The sequence below is a fragment of the Corythoichthys intestinalis genome, chromosome 6, assembly GCF_030265065.1.
Source record: "Corythoichthys intestinalis isolate RoL2023-P3 chromosome 6, ASM3026506v1, whole genome shotgun sequence".
NCBI classification, from domain to species: domain Eukaryota; kingdom Metazoa; phylum Chordata; class Actinopteri; order Syngnathiformes; family Syngnathidae; genus Corythoichthys; species Corythoichthys intestinalis.
The window spans coordinates 46,918,913-46,937,748 of record NC_080400.1 but is presented as its reverse complement, the minus strand read 5'-3'; the positions used below and the strand labels follow the sequence as shown (position 1 = coordinate 46,937,748).

The 18,836-nt window shown below is 42.2% G+C and overlaps 2 protein-coding genes across 5 annotated transcripts in view; one reads left to right on the top strand and one right to left on the bottom strand.

The window, feature by feature from the left end:
- Nucleotides 1-8,774, top strand: part of sidt2 (SID1 transmembrane family, member 2) — a 32,764-nt gene extending 23,990 nt beyond the window's left edge. Inside the window, exons 14-26 of one of the 2 annotated variants that reach the window (XM_057838365.1) lie at nt 709-782; nt 887-953; nt 1,026-1,099; nt 1,185-1,308; nt 4,310-4,427; nt 6,135-6,271; nt 6,343-6,451; nt 6,596-6,672; nt 6,761-6,807; nt 6,883-6,988; nt 7,056-7,166; nt 7,751-7,864; nt 7,927-8,774. In XM_057838365.1, coding sequence (XP_057694348.1) covers nt 709-782; nt 887-953; nt 1,026-1,099; nt 1,185-1,308; nt 4,310-4,427; nt 6,135-6,271; nt 6,343-6,451; nt 6,596-6,672; nt 6,761-6,807; nt 6,883-6,988; nt 7,056-7,166; nt 7,751-7,864; nt 7,927-7,989 — 1,221 coding nt within the window. In that variant the 3' untranslated portion in view covers nt 7,990-8,774. The remainder of the gene's footprint in view (nt 1-708; nt 783-886; nt 954-1,025; nt 1,100-1,184; nt 1,309-4,309; nt 4,428-6,134; nt 6,272-6,342; nt 6,452-6,595; nt 6,673-6,760; nt 6,808-6,882; nt 6,989-7,055; nt 7,167-7,750; nt 7,865-7,926) is intronic. The other variant, XM_057838366.1, reaches the window with a different exon arrangement.
- LOC130917205 (trichohyalin-like) overlaps nt 8,383-18,836 on the bottom strand; it is a 52,268-nt gene continuing 41,814 nt past the window's right edge. The window contains exons 18-20 of one of the 3 annotated variants that reach the window (XM_057838360.1): nt 11,976-12,123; nt 10,309-10,380; nt 8,383-10,227 (exon numbers count right to left, since the gene is read on the bottom strand). In XM_057838360.1, coding sequence (XP_057694343.1) covers nt 10,201-10,227; nt 10,309-10,380; nt 11,976-12,123 — 247 coding nt within the window. In that variant the 3' untranslated portion in view covers nt 8,383-10,200. The remainder of the gene's footprint in view (nt 10,228-10,308; nt 10,381-11,975; nt 12,124-18,836) is intronic. The other 2 variants (XM_057838357.1, XM_057838359.1) reach the window with 2 other exon arrangements.

Here is an 18,836-nt window from a genome sequence, read left to right as displayed (position 1 = left end):
ATTGCAAAAACTGGGTTAAAACCATCAAAAGGTCAATATGATTATTTCTTGAAAACAGTGCGAGTTTTATTTTCAAATCAAGAACTTAGTTAAAACTACAGTAAATCCAAGTCAAAACATAGAAAATATTATTTTTCAACATTGGCATTTAACAAGACAAAATGTTCTGCATTGTTTGTTCTTTGTTTACAGTACAACAAGTGTGAATTTCCAGATAATTTCCATTGAAAAGTAGACTCCTGAAACAACACAAAAATTTCAAATATTTCTACCTCCATCTAACAAACGTTGAATCAATAAAATGTGTGCAAGGGACGCGCATTTGACTAGTGTTATGCTTTTTTTAAAAAATATATTTTGTTTGTTTTGTATTTAAGCTTTATCTGTAAAAATCAGCTGAAAAAAAGATTCTCATTATAATGATCAATTGGCTGCAGATCTGGATTAGAAATGCATGACATGCTTTTTTTTTTTTTTTCCTCCTTGTTGTTCAAAATGTGATAAATTCACAATCAGCTCGACATAATGAGCCAAATACTTTAAATTGATCATTTGTCATTTCCATCCCTAAAATTTGGGACTTAACATCATGATACAGAGGAAAAAATAAGAAATTACATTTCACGTCAGCATTACTTTGAAATTTATGTAATGATTTTACTGTATGGCTACCAATAATTGTGTCCCTGTGTCCTGTACTAATGACAGAAGTACCTTTGTGTGTCTGACCTGTCGCGCAAAGACAAGAGGGTGCTGAGCAAGAAATATCAAATCTACTTCTGGTGAGAAAATGAGAGTCATACCTACCCCAATTTTTACACTATCATTGTTTTTAGTTAACATCCAACAGATAATCTAAAACAATTTATGACTATATTCCCATCAGGAACATCGCTACCATTGCTGTGTTCTATGCTTTACCAGTTGTCCAGCTGGTCATTACATATCAAACGGTATGCTAAGGGGGTAAAAACACATAAAGACAATATGCAACGTATTATTTATACTATAAATGTGTCTTTTAGGTTGTCAATGTCACCGGGAATCAGGATATCTGCTACTACAACTTTATGTGTGCCCACCCTCTGGGGGCACTAAGGTTTGTATCTGCTCAAACAAACCATCACTTCAGCATTATTTCAGCTATGTTATGATGATTGACACTCAACCGCTGCACTACGCAGTGCTTTCAACAATATCCTCAGCAATCTGGGCTACGTGATGCTGGGCCTCCTCTTCCTCCTCATCGTTCTGAAGAGAGACATCGTCCATAATCGAGCCCTAGCCTGTAGTGAAGTCAATGCGCTGGTAAATTGTGATTTATATACTCTACTTTATCTGCTCAGCAAATTGGTTAAAGTGCTTGTCATAAGGATGAGAAAACGTAAATATAGGGTTAGGTCAAATGCTCTGGTGCGTAGGCCTATTGTTTTATTTTCAGTTAGCTTTTAACAATTTACTAATTTCAATCATTTTTCGAATAATTAATAACAAACTGGGGGGGAAAATAATTCCAAATTGGCTTGTTATGACATGCATACATACAGTGGGGAGAACAAGTATTTGATACACTGCCAATGGGTTTTCCCATTGACTGTGTATCAAATACTTGTTCTCCCCACTGTACATATATGTCTTTAGAAAATAGAACAAAAAAATCAAATTAAATGGTAAACTCCGTAACATTAACCATTAAAGACATTACCTTATAGCTTTACCACATTACAGTTGTACCTCTACTTGTGACATTATTTGGTTTTGGGAAAAGTCTTGTAACCCGAAAATTTCGTAAATAGAGACTCGTTTTACATGTAAATGCCCCAATCCGTTCCAAGCGCTACTGAGACGCCACATTAAATTTAAAATTGGGGTAAAACCAGAATAAAACAACAGCCAAACACATTTGAATCATTCTATATACCTAACCTCACCCAACCGTCAATACCTATAATGAAGTAGATAGTATAAGAAATTGCAAGAAAAAAAAGACATATATACAGTCATCGCTCGCAACTTGGCGCCCTCAGTCCATTGCAGATTTTTTTTAAATAAAAAAGATATATATTAATGAATACAGATGAGCTGTCCCGAGCTGATCGCCTAGTCTCACCCTCCACCCATCCCTCTCCCTGCTCTTTTTTTACTCAGGCAGTGCACTGAAGTTGCTTATTAAAGTTTACGATGATTGACAGACGTTTAATGTTTGATCTTGACACAGATGCCTTGAACCCGAAGCTTCAAAGCGCAGCATGCGTCAAACATCGTTTAACTTGTTAAACAGTTGCTGTGGCAACTCATTGTGTGTAAGTGAGCTGCATGAGCAGATTTGAGTTGACTCACTCAATGAAGCATTTAATAAAGACTAACCTTTTTATGCTTTATTCTTGTTTAAAAGTAATTCGGTGGGACAGTAACATGTTTAAAACTTCACTATGATTACATTTGAAGTGCTTAAAAACCATTTATTAATGTGTATATATATATATACAGTGCCCTCCTTAATTATTGGTATTATAATAATTATGTGTTTTTTAGCGTCTATTTTTTTTTTTCCTAAATAATATGGAAAAAAGTAAAATCCAACCTTCAATACAAGTGCATTTATTCAGTGGGGAAAAAAATCCCACATAAAGAAATAATTATTTGACATCAAATAATGTGTGCCACAATTATTGGCACCCCTCATGTTAATACTTTGTACAACCCCCTTTTGCCAACAAAACAGCAGCTAATATTCTCCTATAATGTTTCACAAGATGGGAAAAGACACAGCGGGATCTTCAGCCATTCCTCTTTGCAGAGTCTCTCTAAATCATCCAGAGACCTGGGTCCTCTCCTCTGTACTCTCCTCTTCAGCTCACCCCACAGGTTTTCAATGGGGTTGAGGTCTGGGGACTGAGATGGCCACGGGAGGAGCTTGATTTTGTGTCTGGTGAACCATTTCTGTGTAGATTTGGCCATATGTTTAGGGTCATTGTCTCGCTGAAAGACCCAGTGACGACCCATCTTCAGCTTTCGGGCAGAGGGCAACAGATTTTGATTTAAAATGTCCTAGTATTTCAAAGCATTCATGATGCCATGCACCCTAACAAGGTTCCCAGGGCCTTTGGTAGCGAAACAGCCCCACAGCATCACTGACCCACCCCCATACTTCACAGTGGGTATGAGGTGCTTTTCAGGATTGGCATCTTTCATGGCACGCCAGACCCACTTAGAGGGTTTGTTGCCAAAAAGCTCAATCTTGGTCTCATCTGACCAAAGCACACGTTCCCAGTTGAAGCCCCAATACCGCTTGGCGAACTCCAGACGTTTGCGTTTATGATTATGAGTGAGTAAAAGTGTGCATGCCTCCGAAACAGCTTGTTGGCGTGTAGACAGCACTTCATACCCACTGTGAAGTATGGGGGTGGATCAGTGATGCTGTGGGGCTGTTTTGCTTCCAAAGGCCCTGGGAACCTTATTAGGGTGCATGGCATCATGCATGCTTTGAAATACCAGGACATTTTAAATCAAAATCTGTTGCCCTCTGCCCGAAAGCTGAAGATGGGTCGTCACTGGGTCTTTCAGCAAGACAATTACCCTAAACATATGGCCAAACCTTTTTTCATGGACCAAGACTGCAAAAGCCTCCTCTCCTATTACACCAAATGTTTTATCTCCTGACAAAGCACAATACCTGTTGGGTTTATGTTTTAGTTCAGTGCTCATTTTTCAGGGGAACATATTGTCAATGATATTGACTGATTGATTGTGATCGACTCAAATTATATTTATTTTAAAAAATAAATTTGGGCAAAACTCGTCTTTTTTGTTCATTATAATAATGTTCATGCCAACATGAAAATTCTGGTGAGGTCAAACGCAAATCTATGCTGAATCTACCACTAGTATTTTTGATCTACAGGTGTTCTTAAACTCAGGTTAATATACATTTAAAAATTCTAGATATATTACCGGTATCGGCCTGGAGGAGCAGGAAGTTATCATTATCGGTATCGGTTTCGAAAAATGAATATCGTGCACCCCTAGTATCTACAAAGTTCATGTTCTTTGTAGTGAAATTAAAGCTTTGAGATTTACAAAGTTTGATCAAATTACTATCAAGTGGGGAAAATTTTAGATTAGTTTCGTTGGGTGACTGTGATGAATTGTTTCATTTTCTTGAAAATAGAACCAGTAGTCTTAGTATATTATGAATTCAATTCAGGTAGATTAAGGATAGAATCTGGACTTTGACACAAAGGTGAAAAATTTTGGGGAAAAATAGCAGTAGTATTTGGCTCACATTGTTGTTCATTTCTTCTTTTAGGAATGTGGCATTCCAAAGCACTTCGGTCTCTTCTATGCTATGGGCACTGCTTTAATGATGGAGGGCCTACTCAGCGCCTGCTACCATGTTTGCCCCAACTACACCAACTTCCAGTTTGGTAACATGACACTTTTAATGACACTGCCACTACGGTGCATGGTGTGCACCATTTTTCTTCCCTGCTTAGTTTATGGAGAAAGATTAAACACTTGAAACTACAGTACTGTCAACTCTGTACATAATTAAAATCTTAAGTTTATAAAGTCTTAACATGTCATCACCTCACGTCATTATCATTTTTAGATCATATTTACACGCATATTATTTACAGGCAGTCATCCAAATAGCAGCATAATTTAGGAAGATATATATTAATAGTGAACAATTAAAAAAAACATCCACTCCCTGTTCTTTAGCTATGCTGGCTCTTTTTTCTAGCATTATTCTTTTGAGTCGTATACTGTAAAAGGGATGTGTTTAGTCATGAATATTTGCATGGTTTTAGATATCCATTATCACTTTTTCATTATCACTTTTTCATTATTCATATTGACTGACTAGTGAATGGAAAATACCGTTAAATCTTGAGCTTAACCCTAGCCCCAGTATCACGTGAAGAACAGTTCAACATATTGACTTCATTTTATTTTGAAAATCAATCTGATGGAAAAATAAAACTTCTGTACCCCAAAAACCTAGTGTGCTCTCAACTAGGCCTGAACGATATATCGTTTTAAGATCGTCATCGAGATGTGCGGATGCACTGTACTCGCACTGCAAGGACATGCGATTATTATTATTATTATTTATTTATTTATTTATTTATTTATTTTTTGAACGGTCAAGCTTGTTTTTCTGCTTCATGCTCTGCTCGGCTTCATGCTCAGCCCCACAAATTCACTCACATTTTGACTCTCACGCTGCCGAGAACAGCCTCTCAGTTACACAATTAATTAGTTGTCTTTGATCTTAGAGCAACTGAGCCATATATGGCAAGATCAAAGCTACAAACCTGTCAATCATCATTAACTTTAAGAGCCAAACATAGCTGCACTGTTGACCAAGAAAAAAACTAGTCGCGCTGCTTAGCAGGAGAGAGGTGTGAGAGGCTGAGTGGACTCGTGAAGCGTTTAATAAAGACAAACATTTTTCTAAGTTATTCTTGTTTAAAAATCATTTACATTATGAAGGTGGCACAATGGTTAGCACGTCCACCTCACAGTTCTGGGATCATGCGTTCAATCACGGCTGTGGCCTTCCTGTGTGGCGTTTCCTGTGCCTGCGTGAGTTTTCTCAGGGTTCATGCTGACTAGTAGATTACGTGCGTGAATTGTTGTGAGTCTATATGTGCCCTGCGACTCGCTGGCAAACACTTCATGGTGTACCCCACTTTCTGCCTGGAGTTAGCTGTCATAGACTCCAGCACACCCGCGATCCTCGTGAGGAGATGAATAAATTACACAAATGTTATGGAGAGTGATTAAAAGTGTGGTGTTAAAGGTGATGCAATGAAAAATTGTTGTGCGCCTAGTGCCTACATTTTGTACTATTGGACCTCAAGAAACTAGTTAGGCACACCAGTGCAACCAATGCAAAAAGTAAGTGTCGAGCCTTGGCAATATCTATCGCCATGTTAGGTTTTTCCAATATCGTTCAGGCCTATCCCAAATTGAGCTATTCAAGATATCTGGGGAAAATTCTTCTAGCTTTAATATCGCAATATTATGCCACATATATCGCAAAACCTCACAAAAAATCACCATGATAGTTTTTTCCAGAATCGTTCAGGCGTACTGCCAACCCTGAGAATTTGATGTTTTTGCAGACACATCCTTCATGTATATGATTGCTGGTCTGTGTATGCTGAAGCTGTACCAGAAACGACACCCTGACATCAATGCCAGTGCTTACACCGCTTATGCCTGCCTGGCAGCAGTCATCTTCTTCTCAGTGCTTGGAGTGGTACGTGTGCACGAGCCGGCAACAACAGTTTGGAGGGGGGGATACATGTGCATTGGTGATAATGTTTGCAGGTGTTCGGGAGAGGAAACACTGGGTTTTGGATCGTTTTCTCAGTCATCCACATATTGGCCACACTTCTCCTCAGCACGCAGCTATACTACATGGGCAGGTGGAGGCTTGGTAAGGTTTTATACTCGCTGTGAGTAAACGTATGTGTTTAAGGGTTATATTTGTTTTTGTTTTTTTCAAACTGAGACGAGCTCTGCCTGCCAAGCCTTTGCTGGCATTAGACTTCATTTGACGTACGAATCATTTTTGTTTTAGACTCGGGCATTCTGCGCAGGATGGTTTATGTGGTCTACACAGATTGCATCAGACAGTGCACCGGCCCCATGTACATTGTGAGTGTTCCTTGCGTGACAGTGTTGTAAAATTGTTCACTTTTAGTTTAGTAATGAAGAGAAGTAATCCTGTTGTGTGTGTTGTTAGGATCGCATGGTTCTGCTTGTGATGGGGAACATAGTAAACTGGTCCCTGTAAGTAAACAGGCTTTTATGTGTTTGGTATGTAGATACTGAAATATGTTTTAAGAAGTATTCCTTCTACTGCAGGGCTGCCTACGGTCTGATTGAGAGACCTAACGACTTTGCATCCTACCTGTTGGCAATCGCCATTTGTAACCTTCTCCTGTACTTTGCCTTCTACATCATTATGAAGGTGCTTCTGATTTCGCACTTGCGTGTCTGTACTATCATTGTGTCTGAACCTGCCATTTGTGTTACAGCTACGCAGCGGAGAAAGAATCCAGTGTCTGGCACTGGTGGCTATTGTCTTCACAGCTGTGGTGTGGGCCTTTGCGCTTTATTTCTTCTTCCAGGGTCTCAGCACATGGCAGGTTGGTCAATTTACACACTTTGGAAAGCAATTTCAGCATATATTTCAAACCCTTGATATCCATATCCAAGTCTGAATTATCTAATTATACATTAAAAAATTGCAATGAATGTTAGACAGAAATAGGAAGAGGAAAGTTTAAATCTTGCCCAAAATTGTTCTGATTTCTGACCAACCAAAATAGCTTGTGCAAGTAATGGCCTGTATATGGCACAGTGAAAAATTTAATTAAGTAATGTTTGTTATATTTAAAACATTATCAACCGCAGAGGAAACTTTTTGCCACACACATTTACTCACCCTTCTCCCATTAAGTAGGAGATAGAGTAGACAAGATTTATTTAAAAAAAATAAAATAAAAAATAAAGTGATCACGCTGCCATAGCGGAATTTCAAAGTCTGTGACTAAATGATAATCTATTGGTCTGTGTAGTTGCACAAACTACAATGTGAATACCCGTTCTATGTAGTGACAGGACATTGTACGTCCCACCCAATTTCAAATAAAGATGCCGTCAGCTAGTTCAATTTTGCCTCACTTTTAAGATGTAATCCTACAGTGCCCTTTGCAATGTTCTGCAACAGAAAACACCGGCAGAATCACGCGAGCACAACAGAGACTGCATCCTCCTTTCCTTCTTTGATGACCACGACATTTGGCACTTTCTCTCTTCTATTGCCATGTTTGGATCCTTCCTGGCAAGTACAATCTTTAATGTTGTCTTTGAAGGAAAAAGAAAATAACTCCTTGTTCACTTCAGGTTTTGCTCACAATGGATGATGACCTCGACACTGTCCAGAGGGACAAGATCTACGTTTTCTAGATCGAACCGACTTGTGAAACTTTCCTCATTTGCCTTACTGTCCTATTCTGGTGCGTCCATGTCAAAAAAACTGAACCAGTAGCCTTCCTGGCCGTCAATTGTGCACGGCCTTTTCAGCTGCTCAGGGCAGGGTAATGTCACCCCCTCCCTCCAATCAGCAGTTAACTGATGAACATTTTTTCTCATCTCGCTGCCATGAATAATCTTACTGTTGTACTTAATGTTTACCGTCCGCATTTAAGATCCTACTGCAGCTTGAATCCATTGATTATTTATTGTTCACAAAGTATTGAAACAGTTGACTGAAAATGAATGTTTATACGCTCTGTGTATTTGTCAAAGTGTTTTTATAAAACAGCAAAGGCATCAGTGTTGTGATTTTGTGAGTCACAAAGCCAGCCAGTCAATGCAAATATATTGCCATCATGAATGACATGATTGTATCAGATTTTTTGTTGTTGTTGTTGGCACAGACAAAAGGCAATGTCACCTACATGGCAATCAGCAGTGAATAAAAGTTCCTTGTTAGAAATGCAGCCCATTATTTATTTTGCACTACAATATATGGTAGAATAAACTCCCCATATCCATATTGTAATGCCACACTTTTCTGATGGGAAACAATTGACCAATTACCCCAGTTGGGAGTGAGGAACTTTTGGGACTGAGACAATGTGCTTGTACTGTGCAATTAAACTGGGAAATGCTTGGATTGGCTGTGTTTGAAAGCTCAGGTTAAACAGCACACCAACATTAAAAGTAGGTGTTTTTAAGCTTTTGCTGGCACTTTTGTAGTTGAATATGACAGGCAATTTGGGGGTCTCATTGCTCAAAGGTGTCAGACGGGTACAAATGAACTAAAAGCATTAAAATACGACGGCAGAGGCAGTCACCAACTGTAGACCTGAGTCTGATCGAACATCTGTGGGGTGATGGGAAGGAAATAGGGGCATAGGAAATGAAGGCATATGACACACAACTAATTTAAAATGCCAAAGGTCATATGTGTGCTCATTTATGCAACCAGGTTATTACTATTTAAGCATTTGTTTTCATTTGAGGTGTGCAAGTTATGCTACTGATAATTTTTTAAAACTTTCTTTTATTAAAAAAACCATACATTTGGATAGAGGTGTGTAGACTTTATTATTCACTCAAGCATACTGAATTTTGCTGCTTTTATGGTGTGTTTGGTTGAGTCACACCAACATATGCAACTTGGATGGTTGACCACATTGAGTTAATGACATAAATGCCACATGCCAAAGAAATAATGAAAATAAGCACCAGTTCACAAGAGACATTTTTAAGGCAGTTTTAGGTACAGTATGCATCAAGTTTAGAAACCACACTCCTCTACATTAAGAGATACATAATCCTGCAATGAGTAAGCACTGGGCAATTACAATTTTTCTATAAAATATATTTAGAACAGACTGCAAAATTACGTCTTAATCAGATAATCTAGAGGAAAAATATTATTTTGAGTGTTAAAGACTAGTTAACAGATTGATGTGTCAGATTATTCTAAAGTAAATATGACTATTTGTTATCAAGCCCATAGATCTAAAGGTTGGTAATTTTGTCACCCAAATCAAGAAAATCTTGCTTTCAAATTATGTTTTTAGCAGTATCTATTTTTGAATTAAGACATTTCAAGAGGTTTTATTAAGATTAAATATACTCATTTATTGCTTAAAATAGGTCTGTTAAGCTTATTTTCAACTTGCTATTTTTATTTAAGAAAAAGGTGGGTAAAATCTACTTGAAGTACTGGCAGATAATTTAACATATTTCTAGTAGATTTGCACTGAAAACAAGGGCATTTACTAGTTTTGAGGAGGTAGGTTTTTGCAGTGCAATTAATACTTCAAGAGAATTAAGTATGTGAACATGATCTAATTTAATATTCCTGAAAATGTGAACCAACACATCCTGGTTTTGAATTCCTGCATGTGCATGACAGCATTAATACAATTTAATCCAATATGTGGTAAGAGCCATTATAGAACATAAAACAAGACTCCTACAAATAGAAAAATGACACATTGACAGGAAGTGCAAGTTGCACACAGACGAATGAATCGGGCGGTGACAAAATCCTTCTAGCATAGAAAACTTCTAAGCAGAGTAGAAACAAATACACAAAAAACACAAGCCAGTGAAGGTGTTTTTCATCTTTGGCACCCAAGGACAGCAGATCTGATGTTGCTACTTTGGCCATGTGGGCAGGATGACCTAATGAAACGAGAATAAACAGAGAATGAATAAAATTATTCATCAAGGATGAATAATTGTTGATTAATAAAGGTGTACTACCGGTCCTTTCAGATCAAGAGTTCCGCTGATGATCGATTCGGTCAGACAGGGGATATTCATGTCTCCAAGCTGCTGACACACAATTAGCAAATGTGAAACATGTTTGAACCAAACGTTTACATAATGTATATAGAGATACAAGCAGGGATTTATTCCATCAATGAAAAGCAATGAAATTTTAACTTTAAGTCAATTAGGATGACCAAAATTACTTTTCATTTATTAATCTTGCATACTGCCTATCATCACGAGGGTAGCGGCGGGTGCTGGAGCCAATCCCACTAACGGGCTAGAGGCAGAGCCAATCGCAGCCCAAATTAGGGTAATTCTATTTGTTGAATGTCAGAGTAATGATGAATTTTTATGTGTGTATGTTTTTTTATAGACAGTGTCACTGTCTTTGTATAAGTTCGTCAATAGGACAGTGATTGCCACTTCAAGTAATTGACTTTATCTTTCATGTAACCAATTTGGTAGTATGCTTCAGGTCAATATTTATTTTCCCATATATACACATTTTGCCCCCAAGTTTCCATTTTCTGCCCCCTTGAGAAGTTGTTTCAGTATTTTTAAATTATGTTCTCTATTCATACTCCCCATCTATTTTGTGAATAGCTGTCATGTCAATTTTTCACATTCTCAAGTTCTATTATCATGTTCTCTGCCCTAGGTACTTTACTACTGTTCTTTTTTTTTTTTTTTTTTTTTTTTTGCTAGCTTAGTTTTTCTTACCCTGACTAGATGAATTACTTAGTTTTCAAATTTCTTACATTGTCCCTGGCTTCGTTTATTTTTGTTTACTCAGTGTACAAGTATTTGTTCACACCAACTTGTCTCCATCTGTCCGTCCGTCCGTCCATCCATCCATCCTCTTCTGCTTGCTCCGGGATCAGGTCGCGGGGGCCCAGCCACTTGAACCAGCTCCTCCGGTGGGATCTCAAGGCGTTCCCTGGCCAGCAGAGAGACATAGTCTCTCCAGTGTGTCCTGGGTCATCCCCGGGGCCTCCCGCTGATGGGACATGCCCGGAACACCTCTCCAGGGAAGCTTCCAGGAGGCATCCGCCTCTCAGTGTGAAGGAGTAATGGCTCGACACCGAGTCCCTCCCGGATGACCGAGCTTCTCACCTTATCTCTAAGCGAGAGCCCGGACACCCTGCGGAGGAAACTCATTTTGGCCGCTTGTATCCGGGATCTTGTTCTTTCGGTCACGACCCACAGCTCGTGACCATAGGTGAGGGTAGGAACGTAGATAGACTGGTAAATCGAGAGCTTTGCTTTTCGACTCAGCCCCTTCTTCACCACTACGGACTTGTCACCTCACCTTTTTTTTGTCCTTTGCCCTGTTGTCTCCTTGATTTAATTTGTAATTATTGTGTGGAGACAATAACCTCGAATGGAAATTATTTTGGTAATCCATTTTAACTGAAAACAGTAAAAGTTTAGTCTGATTTCATGAAAACTCGTGAAAGTAGTTGTCTTCTATAAAGTGCACGTCCTTATAATTTTTACTGTACCTTTTTTCCCCTTATTGATTGGTAAAATAGGTCAATACATCTCACACACACTGTCATTGTCTGAAGAATCGTTTTGGGTGTACCTTGAAAAATTAGTTGGAATAGGCACCAACAATGAGGACAAATGTCATAGAAAACAGAAATTTAACCTACCTCTGGTTTGAAGAAACTGACATCCTTCATGCTGTAGTCCTGATGTTTGCTGTTGTCTTCCTTCAGCTCCCCTTCAGACTCTCCCTTCAGATGTTCAAAGTACTGCCTCCTTTGTTTTGGCTCACAAGAAAGATCCACATTTGAATGCCTATACAAAAAATATTTTTTCTCAACATGTGAAATTTTAAAAACATTCTTCAGAATCCAACTACAATTTCACTTCTTTGCGGACGCTTTGACGCACGAGTTCCAGCGGTCACAAGTCCATTTTTCCATTACTCTTCATGCAGTAATTGGACATGCTTAGTTATCTTTGCTTAAAAGCTTAAAAGACTTTAATGAAGACTTAGAAAACGGAATGTTGCTGAGAAAAACATGCAATCTTTCTGGTGAATATCAATAGAAATTGACAGTTTGCTGATGAATAAACAAATAATGATGATAGCAATAGGTTTCAGGAAGTGGTGCGGAAATATGTACTGTATGTACGAGGAGCATTAAAAAAGTAATGCACTCATGTGCATTGCTCTTACATGATTTTACCAATCTTGTTTATATGTGGCACAAATATGATAGGACACAGCTTTTTGCGATTGTTATATGTGTTTTTCTTATTTTCAGATGTTTAAAGCTTAAACTAGCTTCCAAAATGGCTGCCCCTCCTGAAGCTCGTCAGAGGTGGATGGGCGACCACTATGGGGCTTATCGGCTATGCTGGCTTTACCCACTTCTTCATGGTGTTCAGTACTGTTTTTAAATCGCTTTACCCATCTTTTTACAGTACTATAGTCTATGGTATCATCCTTGTAGACATTTTCCAGCTGGTTGTGAATCCTCAGAGGGGTGTCTCCCTCTGCAACAAGGAATTCGATTACAGCTCTTTGCTTCAAGAGGGGCAGCCATTTTGGAAGCTAGCTAAAGCTTTAAAAAGAAGAAAAACACATATAACAATCGCAAAAAGGTGTGTCCTATCATGTTTGTGCCAAATATAAACAAGATTGGTAAAATCCTGTACGAGCAACGCACTTGAGTGCATTACTTTTTGTATGCCCCTCGTATAATACATTTTTAACATTTCTTTTGGCAATACTCCAAGACATGCTAGGATGTTGATGCTGGCGTGAGATGAAGGCATCGAAACTAAGGCCAGACATTCATCTGGATCGATATAGTAATTTGTCAAGCTCTATTTAATGTCAGCAATAAAATTGTCAAAAACATCTAAATTACTTTGTATTTTTGGTCAAATGTAACTGTTAAATATTCCATCCATTTTCAGCACCACTTATCCTTGTCAGGGTCGCCGGGTGCTGGAGCCTATCCCAGCTCACTTCAGGCAAAAGTTGGACAACACCCTAAACTGGCTGTCAGTCAGTTTGCCCGAACAGACAAAGGCAGACAGCCATCATACTCACAATCATACTGCCACTGGGTGGGAATTGATTCTACACTGCCTGTGCCAAAGCCAGGCGAATATAGCATTGCACCATCAGCAACAGCTCTAAAATATGCACAATAAATATCATATTAAATTGGATCTCAGGCTAGGTTAAGCTCCTCGGTGGCAAGGCCCCGGGGGTCGATGAGATCCGCCCGGAGTTCCTAAACGCTCTGGATGTTGTGGGGCTGTCGTGGCTGACACGCCTCTACAACATTGCGTGGACATCGGGGACAGTGCCTCTATATTTGCAGACCAGGGTGCTCCAATTATAGAGGGATCACACTCCTCAGCCTCCCAGGTAAAGTCTATTCAGGGGTGCTGGAGAGGAGGGTCCGTCAGGAAGTCGAATCTCAGATTCAGGAGGAGCAGTGTGGTGTTTGTCCAGGCCGTGGAACAGTGGACCAGCTCTACACCCTTGGCAGGATCCTCGAGGGGGCATGGGAGTTTGTTCAACCAGTCTACATGTGTTTTGTGGATTTGGAGAAGGCGTTCCCAGTGAGGATTGGACTCTCCCTTTGTCACCGATTCTGTTCATAATTTTTATGGACAGAATTTCAGGCGCAGCCGAAGCTTTGAGGGTGTCCGGTTTGGTGGCATCAGCATTGCATCTCTGCTTTTTGCAGATGATGTGGTGCTGTTGGCTTAATCGAGCCGTGACCTCCAACTCTCACTGGGGCGGTTTGCAGCCGAGTGTGAAGCGGTTGGGATGAAGATCAGCACCTCCAAATCCGAGACCATGGTCCTCGGCCGAAAAAGGGTGGCATGCCCTCTCTGGGTCGGGGATGAGATCCTGCCCCAAGTGGAGGAGTTCAAGTATCTTGGGGTCTTGTTCACGAGTGAGCGTAGGAGGGAGCGGGAGATTGACAGGCGGATCGGTGCAGCGTCTGCTGTGATGCGGACTCTGCACCGGTCCGTTGTGGTAAAGAAGGAGCTGAGCCAAAAGGCGACGCTCTCAATTTAACGGTCGAGCTACGTTCCTACCCTCACCTATGGTCACAGCTGTGGGTCATTACCGAAAGAACAAGATCCCGGATACAAGCGGCCGAAATGAGTTTCCTCCGCAGGGTGTCCGGGCTCTCCCTTAGAGATAGGGTGAGAAGCCCGGTCATCTGGAAGGGGCTTGGTGTCGAGCAGCTGCTCCTCCGCGTCGAGAGGAGCCAGTTGAGGTGGCTCGGGCATCTGGTTCGGATGCCTCCTGGACACCTCCCTGGAGAGGTGTACCGGGCATGTCCCACCGGCGGGAGGCCCCGGGGACGACCCAGGACACGCTGGAGAGACTATGTCGCTCAGCTAGCCGGGGAACGCCTTGGAATCCCGCCGGAGGAGCTGGCTGAAGTGGTATGGGAGAGGGAAGTCTGGGCTTTGCTGCTGGGGCTGCTGCCCCCGCGACCCAACCCCAGACTAAGCGGAAGATGATGGATGGATGGATGGATGGATGGATGGATGGATGGATGGATGGATGGATGGATGGATGGATGGATGGATGGATGGATGGATGGATGGATGGATGGATGGATGGATGGATGGATGGATGGATGGATGGATGGATGGATGGATGGAGGCTAGGTTCAGACTTCAGACCACGGGTTTTAAGTCGCATAGAAGTGAACCATTTAAAACCCGATCCAGGTCACTTTTGTACGTGGTTAAAATCCGTTTTGGGCCACATTTTTCCAGAATGTGGCTACGGTCTCAAGTCTCCCAAATCGGAATTCATGATGCAATTACGTCAGCAAAGAGCAAAAGAGGCATTGAGGACGTTAGCGCATAGCTTTTAGGCAGGAGGCGGGCTTGGCTCGGTTTTCTTTCTATGTGCCAAATGAGCAATATTTTAATATTGGTTAAATGGCCGACAGTCGGGGAAAATTGACCGTATGTGTGTGGTTGCATGCGTTCCAGCTATCCATATAAACTTTGAATATAAGACTAAACGGAGATTGTTTGTGCCTGTTATTTGTGTCCTATTTTGGAAATCAAAATATGATCACCTTAGATGATGTAGAGTCAGTAAGTCAATTGTTTTGATGCTTCTGAGCATGCAGGTCAGTTTGCTCAGCGGATGTCGGACTGCGAATTAAAGCGCATGCATAATACTTGAAGGGGCTCAATGGAAACAGGAAGTCTGAACAGGCACACTGAAAAACCGGAATTGTGAATAAAGATCTGTGGTCTAACTGAATCGTGGCAGGACTTTTTCATATCATTGTCCATCACATGGATATTGTATCCTATTATTAGGAAACTGGTGATTCGCACCCCAAATCAAAAACCATAAAAACGAGAAGCAAATCAAGGTCGCTGCATGATGTTTGACAAAGCATGGAAGAAAAGGGAGATTTGAGTGATTTAAATGGGTTCCAGATTTTTCATTGACCTCGACATATTTCTACTTTACAATTGTTCAAGGAAGTCTGATCCCCTGAAAATAGGTTTCAGCATAAAATGGCTGTTTCTCAGTATTATACATTATGCAATGTGACTGCTATTGTGATACTCTTCCATTTAACTGCTTATGATAGCAAATGGAGGTCTAGTCCAAATACTTTATAGAGGTCATGAATAAAAAAAACGGTTGCATATTGTTTTTGCTACTTTTAAGCAATCTGCCTCTTTTGTTCAACTAACCTTTCTTTCTTCCACTGCAATGCAAAGAGCCCTCAACATGGCTTCAGGCTATTGCCTATACATACAAAAACACACCTGCTCGCACACCCACGCATGCTTGTACAAATACTGCGTGGTGTTGCATGTACATAATTCACTTAGAGGAACATGTTGTGAGTGAGTTCCGCCCGGACCGTTTTAGGGCATACTCTCGGCTTTGGTTTCCCATGTGCCTTACGTTTGCTGTGTGAGTTCTGTGCTTATGATAAAATAAATGTTTTCAAATTTACTCCGCCTCCTTCCTGGCACTACACTAGAGACCCCGACAGTGAACCAGCAGTCTCCAGGACCACAACGAACACGATGGCTGTGTGGCCGAGGCGCAGTGCGGTCTGCAAGGCATTGAAGTTCTGGAATGTTGTCACAGCGCTGAGCAACAGGACAGCGTCCCAGGTGGCCTGTTTCGTCACCTCCCCTCTGGCCAGAAATAAGTATGGCGCGCTGAAGGACCACCTTTTGAGGGTGCGCGTGCACGTCAGCTACTGTACATCAACGGACTTGGCGAGCGCACGTCGACACAGCTCATGGACGTCATGCTGAACCTTTTAGGCGACCAGGAACCAAATTCGCTCTTCTTGGAGCTGTTCCTGCGCCAACTACCTGTCCACGTGCGCACCGCCTCGGCAATTTCGAAATCTCTAACCCTTGCGCACTCGCAGAAGAGGCCGAGAAATACTTCACCGTGACGCCGCGAGCAGCACGCGAAAACATGGCGCCGGTGCAGGCTCCTCCAGATTTCCAGACAGATAGCCGGCTATCCGGCGTGGAAACCGGCAGGAACGCTAACAACACGACAGCTGGTGGTTTTATCATGCCCACTTCGGTGCCAAGGCGAAGTCGTGCCGGACGCCTTGCACTTTCGATGCGGTATACGGCAGAGCCCGCCCCCTGTAGTGGCCGGGGTGCTGGACGCTCCTAACCAGCTGCTTTTCGTGGTGGATACAATCTCTGGTCAAGTTTTTGTGTGACACCAGCGAGCAGAACAGTGTAGTACCAGCGGTTCCCGGAGAGGCCTCTGTGGATACCACCGGTCCGGTGCTGCGTTCGGGAGAAGACAAGTCCATACGGACGTATGGGCTGAAGACTTTAAACTTGGGTTTTGGCGCACAGCGGTTCGTGTGAAGGTACGTCGTCGCGGACTTTCTCTGCGCACACAACTTGTTGGTGGACGCTTTGCATGGACGTTTGGTGGATGCTCAGACCTTCTTTTCCATTCCAGGAGTCAGGGGTATGGGCGAGCCCGTCTGTTTTTCTAGCTTTCTCGCGGAGGACAATGTGTTTTGCCGACTACTTAGTGAGTACCCGAGCCTCACGCGTCCCACCTTCTCCACTGTCTTCTCTAAGCATGGTGTTGAGCAACGCTTTGAGACCAAGGGCACCCCGGTCCACGCTCGCGCTCGCCGCCTCGATCCTGCTAACCTATCTGTTGCCAAGGCCGAATTTGAGAACATGGAGCGGCTTGAGATTGTTAGACGCTCTATCAGCCCCTGGTCATCTCCACTACACATTGTTCCCAAACATGACAGTGGTGGAGGCCGTGCGGGGATTATTACCAACTTAATAACAACACCACGCCCGATCGGTATCCTGTGCCTCACGTGCAGGATTTTTCGTCTCCCCTTGCCGGTTGCGTGGTTTTCTCTAAGGTGGACCTAGTGCACGATTATCATCAGATGCCCATCATCCGCCCGCTATACGAGGTGCTCAAAGGTATATCTCCCATCCATGTCATTGATTGATCAGAAGAACGGTTAGCTGCATTCGAAGCTACCAACGCTGCACTCGGGCAGGTAGGGGTACGGGATGCCCCCTTCGCGCCCAAAGCGGTACAGGCAGAAAAAAAGGGGCATCCCCAAAACTCCTACCATGATTCGAAAAGTATCTATTCATATTTATTCCGTATTAGTTCAATATGGAACGCAACATTTAATTCCCAATTACGGATCGTTCCTTATTTCAAGGGACAGGTGGCAACCCTACGGGCAGGCGATGTTGCTGGCGCACCCTCTGCCCCGGGCACCCGTTGCCCTAACCACGGATGCGTCTGATTTTGCGGTGAGAGCAGTTTTTGAGCAATGGGTTTCAGTCGCCAATTAGTTCCTTGTGAGTGCAAGAATAGTGCTTTTGACAGGGAACTGCGGGCCCTCTGGTTGGCGGTGCGCCATTTCCGTTTCCTCCAAGAGGGCCGCCCCTTTACCGTGTATACCGACCACAAACCCCTCACGTTTTCAATGTCTCGCACGGCTGAGCTATGGTCTGCATAAAAGCAACGGCAACTCTCTTATATTTCCGAGTTCACCACTGACATCAGACACGTATCAAGAAACGTGGTAGCTGACGGTTTATCCTGGTCATCCGCCGGCGTAGTTCAGCTCGGTTTAGATCCTGCCGCCATGGCAATTGACCAGGAACTCGAAGAGAGCGTTTGCACGCTCAGGTCTACGGTCTCGGCCTGCGCTTGCAGCGTGTTCCAGTGGGCGACATGGGCGTCACCTAGTGGTGTGACGTCTATACCAGAATTGACCGGCCCTTGGTTCCTGTGCGCTGGCGACATGAGGTGTTCGACGCGGTACATGGCCTTTCTCACCCCAGTTGGAAACTGTCCGCTAAGCTTGTCTCGCAAAAATTTGTGTGGTGGGGCAGGCTGGCGCTACAACTGTATTTTTCTCATCAGCCATCAAAGAGTGGAGGTTTTCTCAAGGTTTCCAAATGAGCACAGATTTTGTAGCGGAAAACCAAAATATTAAGTAAGAATT